The 15693-nt window shown below is 40.0% G+C and overlaps 1 protein-coding gene across 2 annotated transcripts in view; it reads right to left on the reverse strand.

The window, feature by feature from the left end:
• Positions 1 to 15693, reverse strand: part of LOC132377838 (cadherin-related family member 3-like) — an 81269-nt gene that overhangs the window by 36892 nt on the left and 28684 nt on the right. For both annotated transcript variants that reach the window (XM_059944259.1, XM_059944258.1), the window contains exons 8-10: positions 11641 to 11812; positions 1797 to 1959; positions 191 to 296 (exon numbers count right to left, since the gene is read on the reverse strand). In XM_059944259.1, the coding sequence (XP_059800242.1) occupies positions 191 to 296; positions 1797 to 1959; positions 11641 to 11812 (441 nt within the window). The remainder of the gene's footprint in view (positions 1 to 190; positions 297 to 1796; positions 1960 to 11640; positions 11813 to 15693) is intronic.

Genomic DNA, 15693 nt, shown 5'->3' on the forward strand with positions numbered 1-15693 from the left:
ACTTTTAAATTGGCGTTAAATGAATAAAAAAGTGGAATTCACACGATGTGGAAATTGCTCTTTAAATTTTCTTCAGACATGTCATATTTATTACTTCAGGCAACATTATCCTCTGATATAAATTTCCCGTTGGTATGATGACTAGCTGACTCACAATGTCAAACATATGTGAAGAAAGTACTTCACTCACCAGTGTGAGTGGAGATAGTTGAATCGGACACAGCTATCATCATTGTGTATGTAAAACCGACAGCAGCAACAGCTACATCTTCGTAATCCAGGTCTTTAGCTCCTACCTAAAAACCAAAAATACCATCTCAGAAATAGTTTAAAGTGTAATTGTGACAAGCAAAAGTGGCTGTATGTGTATGTGTATGTAACTACCACACAAACAACAAAAGCAAAAACATCAGAATAAAAACTGAAAGATGGTGTAGCACTTCAAGGGTTTCCAATTCTTTCAATAAGAAAGGGAACTCCAAATTTAAAAAGCCCAAAACAGAAATGTTGACGTCAACCTGGACTGTGGCCTCCTTACAGTCAAGTGCTAATTCCAGAGGACATACAGTACATACCCAACTAGCAGAGATACCCATTTTGCATTGGTGTTGTTCTGTTTCTCCAAAGCGATATGTAGAAAACCCTAATAAAGTCTGGGATAAACCCAATGCAAAAGTCTCTTTTCCTTACAAAGAATGCAGGAATAGATTTTAGATAAGTTGCATTTACTCAGTGGGTGTGGAAGGAAAATCTTGGTTAGGCTCTGTAAGTAGTGGAGTCAGAATCAGGTTTATTACCACTGGCCTGTGACGTGAAATTTGTTAACTTAGCCGCAGCAGTTCAATGCAATACATAATCTAGCAGAGAAAAATAATAATAATAAATCAAATAAAAATAATAATATATTTAAAAAGTGAGGTAGTGTCAAAGATTCAATGTCCATTCAGAAATTGGATGACAGAGGGGAAGAAGCTGTTCCTGAATCGCTGAGTGCGTGCCTTCAGGCTTCTGTACCTCCTACCTGATGGTAACAGTGAGAAAAGAGCATGTCCTGGTACAGTAGATTAATGGCTAAATTACTGGATCATCAACCAAAATTCTGCAGCATTGATCCAGGAACGTGAGTTTAAATCTCACCAGGGCAATTAGGAAATTTAAATTCAAGTAATCATATAAATTTAGTTAAAACTAGTCTTGTTAGCAATAACCATAGAACTGCAGGATTTTGTTAAAAATCCACCAGGTCCTGCATCATCAATGTATTTCATGACAGGAAATCTGAGATGTCTGTTTAAGAATAAAAGGATTTTTTTTTTAGTTTGGCATGCAACATCAAAACCCATTATTTAGTCTGTTGGAAAACCTGCTGTGTGATATTTATAGAGTGTATGGCTTAACTAAAGCAACTTCTCTCCAATGAGAAAGTGTTTTTGTTAAATGTGATGATTTATGTATCTGTTAGAGAAAAGATATACATGTGTGGGGTATGAAAATTAATGACAATAAAGCTACAAAAACACAAGGTAATATTTCTATTAGAATCATATTAAACTTAATCAGACTCTGACGAACACAAGGGATATGAATGACAGTGCATTGCACACTCAATTATTTGACTATGATATAAAATGCATATTCAGTGCTTTTAATTTTCTGCATGGTCATCAGCAAAGATTTGGCATTCTTTAGTTAGCACTCTTTATACAGTGAAAGATAATAAATTTAATAAAATCACCTACTCCACTATAAAAATGCAATAAATTTTTGTTAGCGTAAATTGATTAAATAAGGCCTACCTGTATAACATGATCTGCACCAGATTTTTGGACAAAGGTACTTCCAGGGCCAAGAGACCCACTTATGGGAAGATACGATAAGGTGTCGCTTGGAACATCTGAGTCCGTACAGATTAAAGTTGCTACCACTGTTCCTTGAAGGACTACCTCAGGATATGAAATTCTGAAAAGAAATAGATATCAGGGAAATTTCGAATCAGGATTCAGCTTGTGTGATACAACAACCCAAAAATATTTCAGATTCTGATGGGACCCTTCTTCTTTATTTGTATATATTAATGATAGAGGAATGAGTGTAGGAGATATAATTGGTATGTTTGCAGATGATCCAACATATACAAAGTGCACAGGAATTAACAACAATAAAGCATGTGCTGGTGATAGTGAGTAGTCTTTGGTTGCAGAACAACATTGATCCTGCAGAGAAATAGCAGATGGAATTTAACTTTGATGTAAGGTGATACAATTTGGTATGATAAATAAGGCTAAAATACCAAATATGTTCAGGGAACAAGGGGAAGTAGTATACATGTCCAAGGTTTAGTGAAGGCAGCAGCACAGGCAGATGAGATGATTAAGAAGGCATATGGAATACTTGCCCTCATTACCGAAGCACCAAATATAAAAGCAGGGCAGTTATGCTTTAGCAATATAAAATATTTTCTGGGCCACGGCTGGATTATTGTGTGCAATTCTGGTCACACAATGGGGAAGATGTGATTACACTGGATGCAGAGGAGATTCTAGGCTTAAGATAAAGGATAGGAGATTCCTTGGAATTCTGTGGGAGAATTTTTTCCTAATCAAAGGTATTGAAATCTGGAACACAAAGCATAAAGTGTGGCAAAGGCAGAGACTCAGAAAGCATTGCTGCAAGCACTTTAGATCACCATGTCTGTGCTGGTGACAAGTTCCTTAAATTGGAGCAATTAAATAAATTTAGTTAAAAGTAGTCTTGGTAATAATGCCCATGAAACGGCAAGATTTTGATTCATGCTGGTCCTGCAGCATGGAATGTCATTCATGATAGGAAATCTGAAATGTCTGTTTAAGAAATGAAGGATTTTTTTTTTAGTTTGGCATGTAATATCAAAGCCCATTATTTAGTCTGTTGGAAAACCTGCTGTGTGATATTTATAGAGTGTGATGGCATAACTTAAGCAACTTCTCTCCAATGAGAAAGTGTTTTTATTAAACGTGATGATTTACGTACCTGTTAGAAAGAGAGAACAATATACATGTGCGGGGCACGAAAATTAATGACAATAAAGCTACAGAGACACAGGATAATGAGCTTCTGGAACATCTGGGCAAAGAAAGCTAAGGCTGAGCACTAAAAAATTGGATTATTGTAGGTAGGCGCTGATGGCCAGCACAGTCATGGCGATCTAAAGTGCTTGGAGCCATACTTTCTGAATCTATGAGAAGTTTAAACCCAATGGTACTTTGTGTGATGGGTCATGGCAAAATCTTGGAAGATGCAATGGACCAGTGATATCAATGAACTCCAAGAATGGATTGTTTTTGTTACTATGGTCATAGAATTTCTGATCTTCTGATTTACTGAACACTGATCCTTAGGCACTGGTGTCCAAGGCATCACATAATGAACCAGATTCAACTTCATACCACTGTTATGAATGTAACGCAACTCTGAGGGGCCGAAGGGTACAAAGTCGCCCCCTCCTTTTTGAGAATCGCAAGATTGCTATTAATTCGGGGTCTGGGACCCAGGAAATGAGAGAGGGACACTCAGAATACACAGGCTTTGGAATGTGTCCTGGCCTCAGCGAAACGGAACCATTGATAGCGGCTATTGTCTTTTGGAGACAGAATTGTGTATTGTTAAGCCTGTGCCCCCCTCCTTTTTGAGAATCGCAAGATCGCTATTAAGTCAGGTCAGGAGACCCAGGAAATGAGAGAGAGACGTTTGGAATGTCCTGGCCCCATCGATACAAAGCCACGGAACAGGTCATTGTCTCTTGGAGACGGAATTGTGTATTGAATACTGTACTTCATGGAAGCCCTCAGGCAACGTGGGCTGGCTGGGGGATGGCATCATTCCACCCTGATTGACATCTGAGACCCTGTGAGTCAGGATAAAAGAGGGTCTGGGGAACAGCCCTTGACACGCACGAGGAGAAACGCTAAGAAGTCCCGTGACAGCATTTAATAGCGACAGCCGGTGGAGGGCCCACGTGTGTCCTTTCCCATTGCCCCGGGATTGAGGCCCTACCACGGAAGGCGGCTTAGCTAAGGAAGAGATCACCACCGACGCCATTTCGAAGGATCGACATCATAAAACGGAGACGGGCAAGTTCTAAAAACACCGTCTCTCTCTCCAACCAAAAGCTGCAGCTTGAATGAACTAAAGTGACTTTTATATTTCTATCGGACAATACATTATCCCCTAGACAACGATAGAGCTATTTCTTATTGATTATTATTATACCCGCGCTTTTAGATTTAGTATTGACGACGTATTTTATCTGTGTGCTTGCATTGATATTATTTAGTGTATTTTTATCAATAAATACTGTTCAAAATAGTACCATCAGACTTCAACGGACCTCTCTATCTTTGCTGGTAAGTGACCCAGTTACGGGGTACGTAACAATTGGGGTTCTCATCTCGGGATTTGACACCAAATTGGGAGGCCAGTGAATCGGGCTTGTAAGTCCAAACTTGGATCTGGTTACGCGGGTAGCCAGATGGGAAACCAGCAAAGATGGACATGGATGAATTTATAGAAAACCCGTCTCTGGAGGCGCTAGAGGTGGCCACCAAATCAGACTTGATAAATATGGCGAAGGGGCTAAACCTCGCAGAGGTGAGGTTGTCCATGAAAAAGCGGGAAGTTCGAAGGGCAATAACTCAGTATTATATTGGGAAGAATGTGTTTGCAGCTGAGGTATTGGAAAATATCCCTGAAAAGGTACCAGCTAGTGGGACGGCTCAGTTAGAGTTGGAGAAATTAAGGTTGGAACATGCAATTAAGTTAAAGCAGCTGGAAGCAGCTGAAAAGGAGAGAGAGAGAGCTGAAAAAGAAAAGGAAAGAGCTGAGAAGGAGAGGGAGGCAGAGAAACAGAGGAAACATGACTTGGAGATGGAGAAGTTAAGGCAAGAGCGAAGAGATCAAGGGTCAGACCGAGAGGAGCGGTTTAATGTTAGTCGGGAGTTGAGGTTAGTACCTCCGTTCGAGGAGACGGATGTTGATAGTTATTTCTTGCTTTTTGAAAAGGTGGCAGTAAAACAGAAGTGGCCCAAAGAGCAGTGGGTGGCGTTGTTAAAAAAAGTGTGTTAAAAGGGAAGGCACAACGAGCATATACAGTGTTGTCCATGGAGGGAGAAGAGGCGGAGAGTTATGACAAAGTAAAAGCTGCCATTCTCCGGACTTATGAATTGGTACCTGAAGCGTATAGACAAATGTCCAGAAATTTAAAGAAAGGGTGGAATCAGACATATACCGAGTTTGCCTATGAGAAGGGTGTGCTCTTGGATCGTTGGTGTACAGCAGAAATAGTGGAAGAGGATTTTTGGCATCTCAGGGAGTTAATTCTGATTGAGGAATTTAAAAGCTGTGTTTCGGAGGATATCCAGATGCATTTGATTATTATTATACCCACGCTTTTAGATTTAGTATTGAAGACGTATATTATCTGTATGTTTGCATTGATATTATTTTTGTGTAATTTTATCAATAAATACTGTTAAAAATAGTACCATCGGACTTCAACGGACCTCTCTATCTTTGCCTGTAAGTGACCCAGTTACGGGGTACATAACAGTATTGACTACTGTACTATTCATTGAAACCCCTCAGGGGACAACCAGAGTGGGCTGGTTGAGGGATTGCATCATCCCAACCTGATTGACATCTGAGACCCCGTGAGTGAGGATAAAAGAGGGTCTGGGGAACAACCCCTTCAGACACACCAGGAGAAACGCTACAAATCCCGTGACAGCGTTTAATAGCGACAGCCGGTGGGGGCTCGTGTGCATCCTTCCCTTGCCTGGGATTGGCGGCCTCACCACGGAAGAACGGCTTAGCTGAAGGAGAGGCCACAAGTGAACAGCCACAAGAACGGGACTCCTGATGGATCAAAATCATAAAAGGAAAGCCGACAAGTTTTTCTCCAAATCTCTCTCTCTCTCTCTCCAACCATTGCAACCCAGCGGTCCCCAAAGGCTGCAGCCTGCATGAACTGAGTGAACTTTATATTTCCATCGGACAATACATTATCCCCTAGACAACGATAGAGCTTATTTCTTACTGATTATTATTATACCCGCACTTTTAGATTTAGTATTGACGACGTATATTCTCTGTATATTTGCACTGATAGTATTTTTGTGTATCTTTAATAATAAATACTGTTAAAAATACTATCATCAGACTTCAACAGACCTCTCTATCTTTGCTGGTAAGTGACCCAGTTACGGGGTTCGTAACACCACACTGATGCAATATTTCTCTTTTTCTGCTTTCCAATTTTGGGGGCAGGTGGCCTTCCTGTATCAATTCAGAAGCCGATACCAAGAACAGTGGACTTAAGTCATATCTGGACTAGACAGTCTGGGATTCCACACAGGAATCTTGTGATAATCTAGCAAGGTGCAAATCAACAGCAATATACACGATTCCTGGAGGAACTCAGCAGGTCAGGCAGCATCTAGGGAAATGAGTAAATAGTCTGCGATTTGGGCTGAGACCCTTCTTCAGGACTGAGAATGAAGGGGCAATGATGCCGGAGTAAAAAGGCAGGGGGAGGGGAGGGAGGCTGGCTGAAGGGTGATAGGTGAAGGGCTGGAAAAGAAGGAATCTGATAGGAGAGGAGAGTGGACCACAGGAGAAAGGGAAGGAAGGAGGAAGGGATCCAGGGGGAGTGATAGGCAGGTGAGAAGAAGTAAAAGGACAGAGTGGGCAGCAGAGAAGAGGGGTGAAATTAACAGTTTGCCATGAGGGGAACTCACAATCTCAAGATTGTTAAATGTGTATCATTATTACTTTCATGTTCCAACTCTCCTGACTACTCAACAGTCTTTACCTTGCCTTCATAATCTTGACACTTAACTATACCTGGATTACACTGCACAATAGAGGAAAAGTACCTGGGTTCTGATGAAGGAGCATAGGCCTAAAATGTTAACCCTGTTTCTCTCACCCCAGGTGCTATCATGCTTGTTTTATATTTCAGATTTATATTATCTGCATTTTGTTGCCATTCAAGAAAACACCTACGTAGATATTGTAAGTAACCCATTGCTTCACCCTGTGACAGAAGTCCACTCTGCCTGCCTGTGCTGCTGAGAACCACTGGAATTCATATTGGTCTCACCACCACTCCCATTGTTTTCACACCTTGCACCTCCACTGATATGCTGCCTCAGAGAGAGGGTATCTAAGAACAAAACAGCACATTCATTATCCGCTCATTCTGCAGCGTCCACCGTTATCAAAAGCCTTAAATGTACAAATCCATTATCCACTAAACCGGGGGTCGGCAACCCGCGGCTCCCGAGCCATTTGTGGCTCTTTCACCTCTGTGCTGCGGCTCCCTGTGGCTTTGGGAAATAATTGGTCAGTATTTAATTAAAATGTATTTTATGTTAGTTTGTTAGCTTTTGAAATGTAATTCTAAATTTGAAGATTATGGTGATCTTGTACAATCTAAGTGTGGCGACACATTTCCTGGCACATCCGAAATGGCTCACAATTAGCCAGCATTCCGGCTAAGGGAGATAGCCTACGGGGGTTTGTGAGTACGCGTCTTTTGCAGCATCTGCGTCCATGGGGGCTGGGTTGAGGGAGGCTTAAAAGCAAGGCTGTTTAGTTCGAATAAAGTTATTCGACTGCAGTTTACTGACTGCGTGAGCACACCGCTACAACGTGTTTTTATCGCTGGCTGTCCAGAGGGGAGGTGCTGAAATGCTTTGTCGCGTGTCTGGAAGAAGTGAAAACTTTCCTGGGCAGCAAAGGGCTCACCTTTCCTGAGCTGGAACAGCCAGAGTGGCTGGAAAAGCTACACTTCATGGTAGACATGACAGCGCACCTGAACACACTGAAAACAGCTCTTCAGGGGTAAGGACTTACAGCCCTACACATGTTGGAGGATGTTTTGGCATTCGAGCGCAAGTTGACAGTGCTTGCCAGAGATTTACAGAAAGGCACATTGTCTCACTTCCCCAATTTGAGAGAGTTCAAACAAGGTCACGACATGATAAATTCGGAGTATTTACATTCTGCAATCATCGCAATGCAAACATCGTTTGGGAAACGCTTCTGTGAGTTCAGAGAGGAAAAAAACACATTATCCTTCCCGGTCACTCCCCTAAGCATCGATCCATCCCTACCGAATACGACTGCATTGTCAGGTGTGAGTCAACCTGACCAAGTATGATAAATATTTTAATTGCCTATTATTTTACGTATATTCATATGTTTTCATTGTTCAGTGAAATAGTCCTTTTATTTTTCAGGTTGACAGCTGGCTGACGTTATTTTTGGTTTGCTGCTGGCGGCAAATTTAAGTTTAGCGTTTTTCATAAACACAAGAAGGACTCAAATAGACGTTGAGTATTTTACTTAAAAGTAACCTTCAACCCAACATCTTATTTTCGGAGTTCAAAATGTTTTTGTTGCATGCAGAAATGTAATTTCGTTTTCTCTGCAGGAGCTCATCAATTTCATAAATGCAACACATTATAGTTTGTTTATACATAGCATAAAGGCAAAACAAAACGTTGTATGCAGTGTTATTTCATTTTAAATGTCAAACGGGTTTTGCGGCTCCCAGTGTTTTCTTTTCTGTGGGAAACGGGTCCAAGTGGCTCTTTCAGTGGTAAAGGTTGCTGACCCCTGCACTAAACCGTTCACAAGCTGCCTAAGTGATAAATGAGTGTTGAAGGTACATTGCCTCATAGTACCCAGAGACGAGGCCATTTTGACATGTCACATAATCTGATGAACATATGAATATAGTGGAGAAGCAGAACGGGCCACCAAGCCCTCGACGATTAAAGCTGATCCATATCAATCCCACTCTTCCAGCTCAGCCTTTACTTTCCCAAATCCCTGGATTCCATAGCATTCCAAAATCTGTCAATCTATTGATAAAGGTGTAAAGGTCTCCATAACTGATGACCTTATGCCTCAGAAGCTAGTCCGGAGAGAGCTAAGTATATTATTGCATAATTTATAAGCTGGAAACAATGGAGGTTGGGGTCTTAGTCCAAAAAAATTTACAGTAAAGGAAAAAAGATCTTTATATTGAATAGAAAATTCAGTATATCAAAGAAAAAAAAATCAGAACCAGATTTACTATCACCGGCATGTGTCGTGAAATTTGTTAAACTTAGCAGCAGCAGTTCAATGCAACACGTAATATAGAAGAGAGAAAAAAATAATAATAATCAATCAATCAATAACAGTATAATCTGTTTTCAATAGATTAAAAATCTAGCAAAAAAACAAAAATAATAGATATTTAAAAAGTGAAGTAGTGTCAAAGATTCAATGTCCATTTAGGAATCGGATGGCAGAGGGGAAGAAGCTGTCACTGAATTGCTGAGTGTGTGCCTTCAGGCTTCTGTACCTCCTACCTGATGGTAACAGTGAGAAAAGGGCATGCCCTGGGTGCTGGAGGTCCTTAATAATGGACACTGCCTTTCTGTGACACCGATCCTTGAAGATGTCCTGGGTACTTTGTAGGCTAGTACCTAAGATGGAACTGTTACGAATCCCGTAACTGGATAACTTACCAGCAAAGATAGAGAGGTCTGTTGAAGTCTGTTGTCACTATTTTTAAATGTTTTATTTGTAAAGGGACACAAAAGTAGGGTTAATACATACATTCAGATAATGCACATTGTCAACACTCAATCTAAAGCGCAGGTATAGTAATCATCATCATTAAGAAGTTAGCTCTGCTGGTGTCTAGGGGTTAATAGATTGTCCGTTGGAAATATAAAAGTCACTCAGAGGGCTGCCGGCCTCAGCCCTTTGAAAATCGCTGGGTTTCACGTGGGGCGACCGAGAGAGAGAGATTGGGGGGAGAAGAGAAAGAACTTGCCGAGTCTCGATGAGTCTTCCGTGAAATCGGGGGTGCGTTGGTTTCCTCTCCCTGATGTTAGTTAAACCGGTTTTCTGTGATTCCAGCCACAAATTCCAATCCCGGAATCTAACGCACGTGGCTTCCTTCAGAATGGCTTCCCACTGCTGCGGGACCACCCTCTCCTGTCTTCTTGGTGCGTCTGAGGGGGCTGTCCCCCTGAGACTCTCCTTTATACTTCCTCACGGGGTCGCAGGTGTCAATCAGGTTGGGATGATGCAATCTCTCTCTCAACCAGCCCACCTTGCCCGAGGGCTTTTCACGTGGTCTCCATGAGACAATAGTCGCTGTTGTCTTTATTCTGTATCCCTGGTGGTACCTGCAATTTGGCACGTCTCTCTCTCTCTCTCTCTCCCCGACTGGGTCTACAGACCCCCCCCCCCCACCCTCAACGGGTGCTCTTGCGATTCTCACAAAGGAGGGGGCTGGGATCATAACAGAACCAACTAAATTTATAGCTCTCTGCAGCTTCTTATGGTCCTGTACAATAGCCCCCCACACCCCCATACCAGACAGTGATGCAGACTGTCAGAGTGCTCTCCATAGTACATGTATAGAAGTTTTTAAGTGTATACGTTGACATGCCAAATCTCTTCAAACTCCTAATGAAGTATATTTGCTGTCTTGCCTTCTTTATAACTGCATCGATATGTTGGGTCCAGGTTGGGTCCTCAAAGATCCTGACACTTAGGAACTTGAACCTGCTCACTCTCACCACTTCTGATCCTTCAATGAGGATTGTTATGTGTTCCTTCAGCTTACACGTCCTGAAGTACACAGTCAGCTCTTTCATCTTACTGACACTGAGTGCAAGGTTGCTGCTGCAGCACCACTCCACTAGTTAGCATATCTTACTCCTATATGCCCTTTCATCTCCATCTGAGATTCTACCAGCAATGGTTCTTTCATCAGCAAATTTATAGATGGTATTTGAGCTATGCCTAGCCACACAGTCATGGGTATAGAGGGAGTAGAGCAGTGGGCTAAGCACACACCCCTGAGGTGCAGCAGTGTTGATTGTCAGCGAGGAGGAGATGTTATCACCAATCCACACAAATTGTGGTCTCCCGGTTAGGAAGTCAAGGATCCAATTGCAGAGGGAGGTACAGAGGCTCAGGTTCTGTAACTTCTCTATCAGGATTGTGGGAATGGTGGTGTTGAATGCTGAACTGTAGTCGATGAACAGCATCCTGACATAGGTCTTTGTGTTGTCCAGGTGGTCAAAAGCCGTGTGAAGAGCCATTGAGATTGCATCTGCCATTGACCTACTGTGGCCATAGGCAAATTACAATAGGTCCTTACTGAGGCAGGAGTTCAGTCTAGTCATAACAAACCTCTCAAAACATTTCATTACTGTAGATGTGAGTGCTACCAGTTGATATTCATTAAGACAGCTCACATTATTCTTCTAGCTCTGGTATAATTGTTGCCTTTTTGAAGCAAATGGGAATTTGGTAGAATTTAATCTCATCTCTCTTTTTGATTATCATAAGATTTCCAAAGAAGATTAATTTAAGACCAGTCATGAAACTAAAATAAATGCCACAGTATGAGGAAAAGGAAAAAATATATATTCCCCTTATAATGTGAAGATAGTAAACTTCCAATTTTAATACCTTATGAAAAGGCATAAATGTGAACCTTGTAGTCTGACTTAGTTAAAGTCTACATTTTAAGGTTTATTGCTCATTTGCAATAATATGCTGCATTGATGATTTGTATAAACCACTTACCTATAAACAGATGGGTTGCAAGAAGGAGCATTGTCATTAACTGAAATAATGTTCGTTCTGACTGGAATAGTTGCACACTTCAGATCTTCATCACATGCTTTAGCAGAGAACGTCTGGACTGCCTGAAATCCATTTTGGTCCCTGTCCATTTGAGAAAAAACAACCACCTTTCCTGTGTCCGAAAGATGAACAAAGTTGAGTCTATATTCTTTCTGACAGGTATGACAGATGTGATGATAGACACATTAGATATTGCTAACCTGACAAAGTGTAGACTAATTTGCTGTTAAATAAAAACTGCACATTGCTAAGGGAGCATTCTCATCATTGACATTTAGGAAACTGTGGCTTGGTGCACTTAAATTGTCGTTATCCTAAGTGCCAGTGAATGTAGTATCATTATGTATTTTTTTATTTGGTGATTCTTTAAAGTCTGCAATCCCTTTAAATAAAGTTACATTGGATAAACATTTCCCTAGGGTCATTGTTAATTTGACACATTAGCTTTTATAAAAATACTGCAAGATAATGAATGAGAGCTATCGTGAGGGTTATTTTTGTGATCATAACACTCAAATTCAACACTTCACAGAAATTAAGAACAAAGACATGTAACAACAGGCCTTCATTTCTGAGCCTGACATTAGCTTGTGACAGCCTGTGGAGAAAGCTTCCATAAGCAGAACTTTCATTATCAAATGTTAATAGCGTAGGATCGTTGTTATGCCTCCCTTGAGTCCTTTCTCAGCTGCATTCTAAATGTATATTACTTCGGTAGGATACACATATAAATGATTATCAAGAGTTGCTAGGTGATGAATAGTGCACCAAAACAAATTTAAAACACCAGGAGGAAAAAATAAATCAGTACTTCTGAGACAAATTCAGAATTACTTTCTTTATACAAACGGCTTCATTTGCCTTCAGCTGTTTAGTTTTCTATTCCAGCACCAATAAGCATCAACTAGAATTGCTATCATATCCAGCCCACTCTTAATCCCCCATTGAAGAAGATGATGCCTTAAAAAAAACAGGTCGTTAGAATATTTCAAACATTTGATTAATAGATTTTTTTATGCATATGGGACCAGTAATCAATCCAGTCTAACTTAGGTCAACATAATGAACTGTATGTCTGTAAAATAGGTCAGCTTAATAAATAATTTCCAACTGTGTTTTATAAGCTATAGTCAGTAAACTGCAGCAGGAAATAACATACATATTGTAAGCAACCTTCTTCTGCTACTGATGTCTAATTAAACTGCCAGTTTTTTATTTACATAATTTTTAGACAAAATATTTGAGGCACACAAAGAAAGTAAAGACAGTTTAAATTTGATACACTATTCATCTATAAAACCACCCTTCACAAAAATGTCACAAGTCTGAATGCATTTCCAGTTCAGTTTTGCCCTCTACTTGTTCACCACAGTCAAGCAATGTTTTACTTCTTCATACATGAAGAGTGTGTTGACTAGCTGCATCACAGCCTGGTATGGAAACACCAATGCCTTTGAGCAGAAAATCCTACAAAAGGTAGTGGATTCAGCACAGTACGTCATGGATAAAGCCCTCCCAATCATTGAGCACATCTACATGAAACGCTGTCATAGGAAAGCAACACCCATCATCAGAGATCACCACCATCCAGGCCATGATCTTTTCTCCTGCTGCCATCAGGAAGAAGGCACAAGTGCCTCAGAACTCACACCACCAGGTTCAAGAACAGTTACTACCCCATAACCATCAGACTCTTTCTTAAAGGGGATAACTACACTCACTTGCCCGTCTATTGAGATGTTTCCACAACCAATGAACTCACTTTAAGACTCTTTATCTCATTATCTCATGTTCTCATTACTTATTTCTACCTACTTATATTTGTATTTGCATAGTTTATTGTCTCCTACACTCTGGCTGATCTTTCATTGATCCTGTTATGGTTAATATTCTATAGATTTGCTGAGTATGTCCATAGGAAAATGAATCTTGTGGTCATATATGGTGACATATGACCATATATATATGTAATTTGATTATAAAATTTACTTTGAACTTCACCTTGTGTTGAAATTCCCCCATGATCTCCCACACCTACAAGTCTTTACTGTCTTCCATCTGTAGATTTTGCCCCTGGAAGTCTAGTCTTCTGGAGAACTTTTCTTCCCTTCATGCCATCAATGCCTTCAGTTGAATAGGCTGAGCAAATCTGCACATAAAGGCCTCTGTCTCTCTACCTTTATCTTTCCTCCTTGGAGCCACTCCTTTAACACATGCATGAATTGATAGTTTAGTCTTCTTCCCTTTCAAAAGTTGCTTGCTGTTTTATTTTAAATATTTTCTTCAGTGATACCATTGTAAGTGAAATATTCAAATGACTGTAAATAAATGTGACCATTCAAAATGTTGAGAACAAACTACGGAAGTAATTGAAACATTATCGTTCAAACGACGTGAATGCAGCCACTCATAGGAGGAAAGTGCAATGATTCACTGAAATCACGGAAATGTAACCATTTAAAACACAAACACAAACACAACCATCCAAAAATTGACATGTAACTATTTGAAACGTGAAATTAATACAAATGATCTACAGTATTCTCATCATCCTCAGAGTTGGCAATTCAGAAGTTATCTGGGATCTCAATGCAGCAGGAAAAAAAACTTTAAAAGGTATAGGGAGTGGAGGAAGAAAATTGTAAGAGAAATTTAAAAATCAAACAAAAGTTATGAATAAAAGTGGAAGGTTTAAGACTATAAGCCATGGGAGCACAATTAGGCCATTTGGCCCATCGAATCTGCTCTGTCATTTGATCATTGCTGATTTATTATCTCTCACAACCCTATTCTCTTGCTTATTGCCCATAACCTTTGATGCCCTTACTAATCAATAATAATAGCTTTATTTATATAGCACCTCTCATACGCTAAGATTCAGGCTCAAAGTGCTTTACATAGATTGTAAAAATAAATCAATATCTGTATAGTCATAAAATATGAAGCAAAATTAAAAATCTTAAGTAAAGACAAAGATTATATAGAAAAAAATGTAATCAAATATACCAATTACATAAATGTAATCAACATCAACAGGCACATGAAGACCAAAAGAAAAAAGTAGTTTTTAGAAGGGTTTCGAAACGTTCCACAGTACTTGCCTGGCATATCTCACTCAATAGAGTATTCCAGGTTTTTGGTGTATAAGAGCAAAAGGCTGTATCACTGGTTCTTATATGCTTAGCTCTAGGAACACAAAGCAAACCTGTATTCAGGGAACTAAGGTTATGATTAGAGAAGTAAGGGGATAGACACTCCAAAATATACTTAGAAGCTAGATTATTCAGAGCCTTATATACAATTAAGAATATTTTTAAAATTCATCCTAAAGGACACAAGCAGCCAGTGTATGATGCCAAAACTGGTGAAGTGTGCTCAGATTTTTTTTTGGATTAAGAACATGCGGCAACTGATTTATATCTCTCTTAGGCAGTCCTGAAAAGAGTGCATTACAGTAGTCTAATTGGTTGAAAATAAAATAAATAAAATCTTGAGATGCTGTAAGAAATTGAACTCTTGCAATGTTTCTTAAATGAAAGAACACAATCTTAATAGTATGGTTAATGTGTGATTTGATATTTAGGTCAGAGCCAAGAATAACTCCTAAATTATTTACTCCTGCCTTGATTTGTAAGGGCACTGTATCTCTAAGATTCACGCTAGTCAAGAACCTATCAACCTCTGCTTTAAATATACCAAATGACTTGCCCTGTTCAGCTGCCTGTGGCAATGAATTCCACAGATTCATCACCCCATGGCTGAAGAAATTCCACCTCAACTTTGTTTTAAAGAGACATGCCTCTATTCTGAGGCTGGTGCCCTCTAGTTCAAGACTCTCGCACTAAAGGATACATTCTCTCCATGACCACTCTGTCTAGGGCTTTCAGTATTTGATAGGTTTAATGAATATTTTGCAGCTGTCTTCACAAAAAAAATAGAAGATTATTTTACTGTAGTTATGGTGAATGTGCTAATTATTAAATGGGATGAACG

The sequence above is a fragment of the Hypanus sabinus genome, chromosome 19, assembly GCF_030144855.1.
Source record: "Hypanus sabinus isolate sHypSab1 chromosome 19, sHypSab1.hap1, whole genome shotgun sequence".
In the NCBI taxonomy this organism is placed as follows: Eukaryota; Metazoa; Chordata; class Chondrichthyes; order Myliobatiformes; family Dasyatidae; genus Hypanus; species Hypanus sabinus.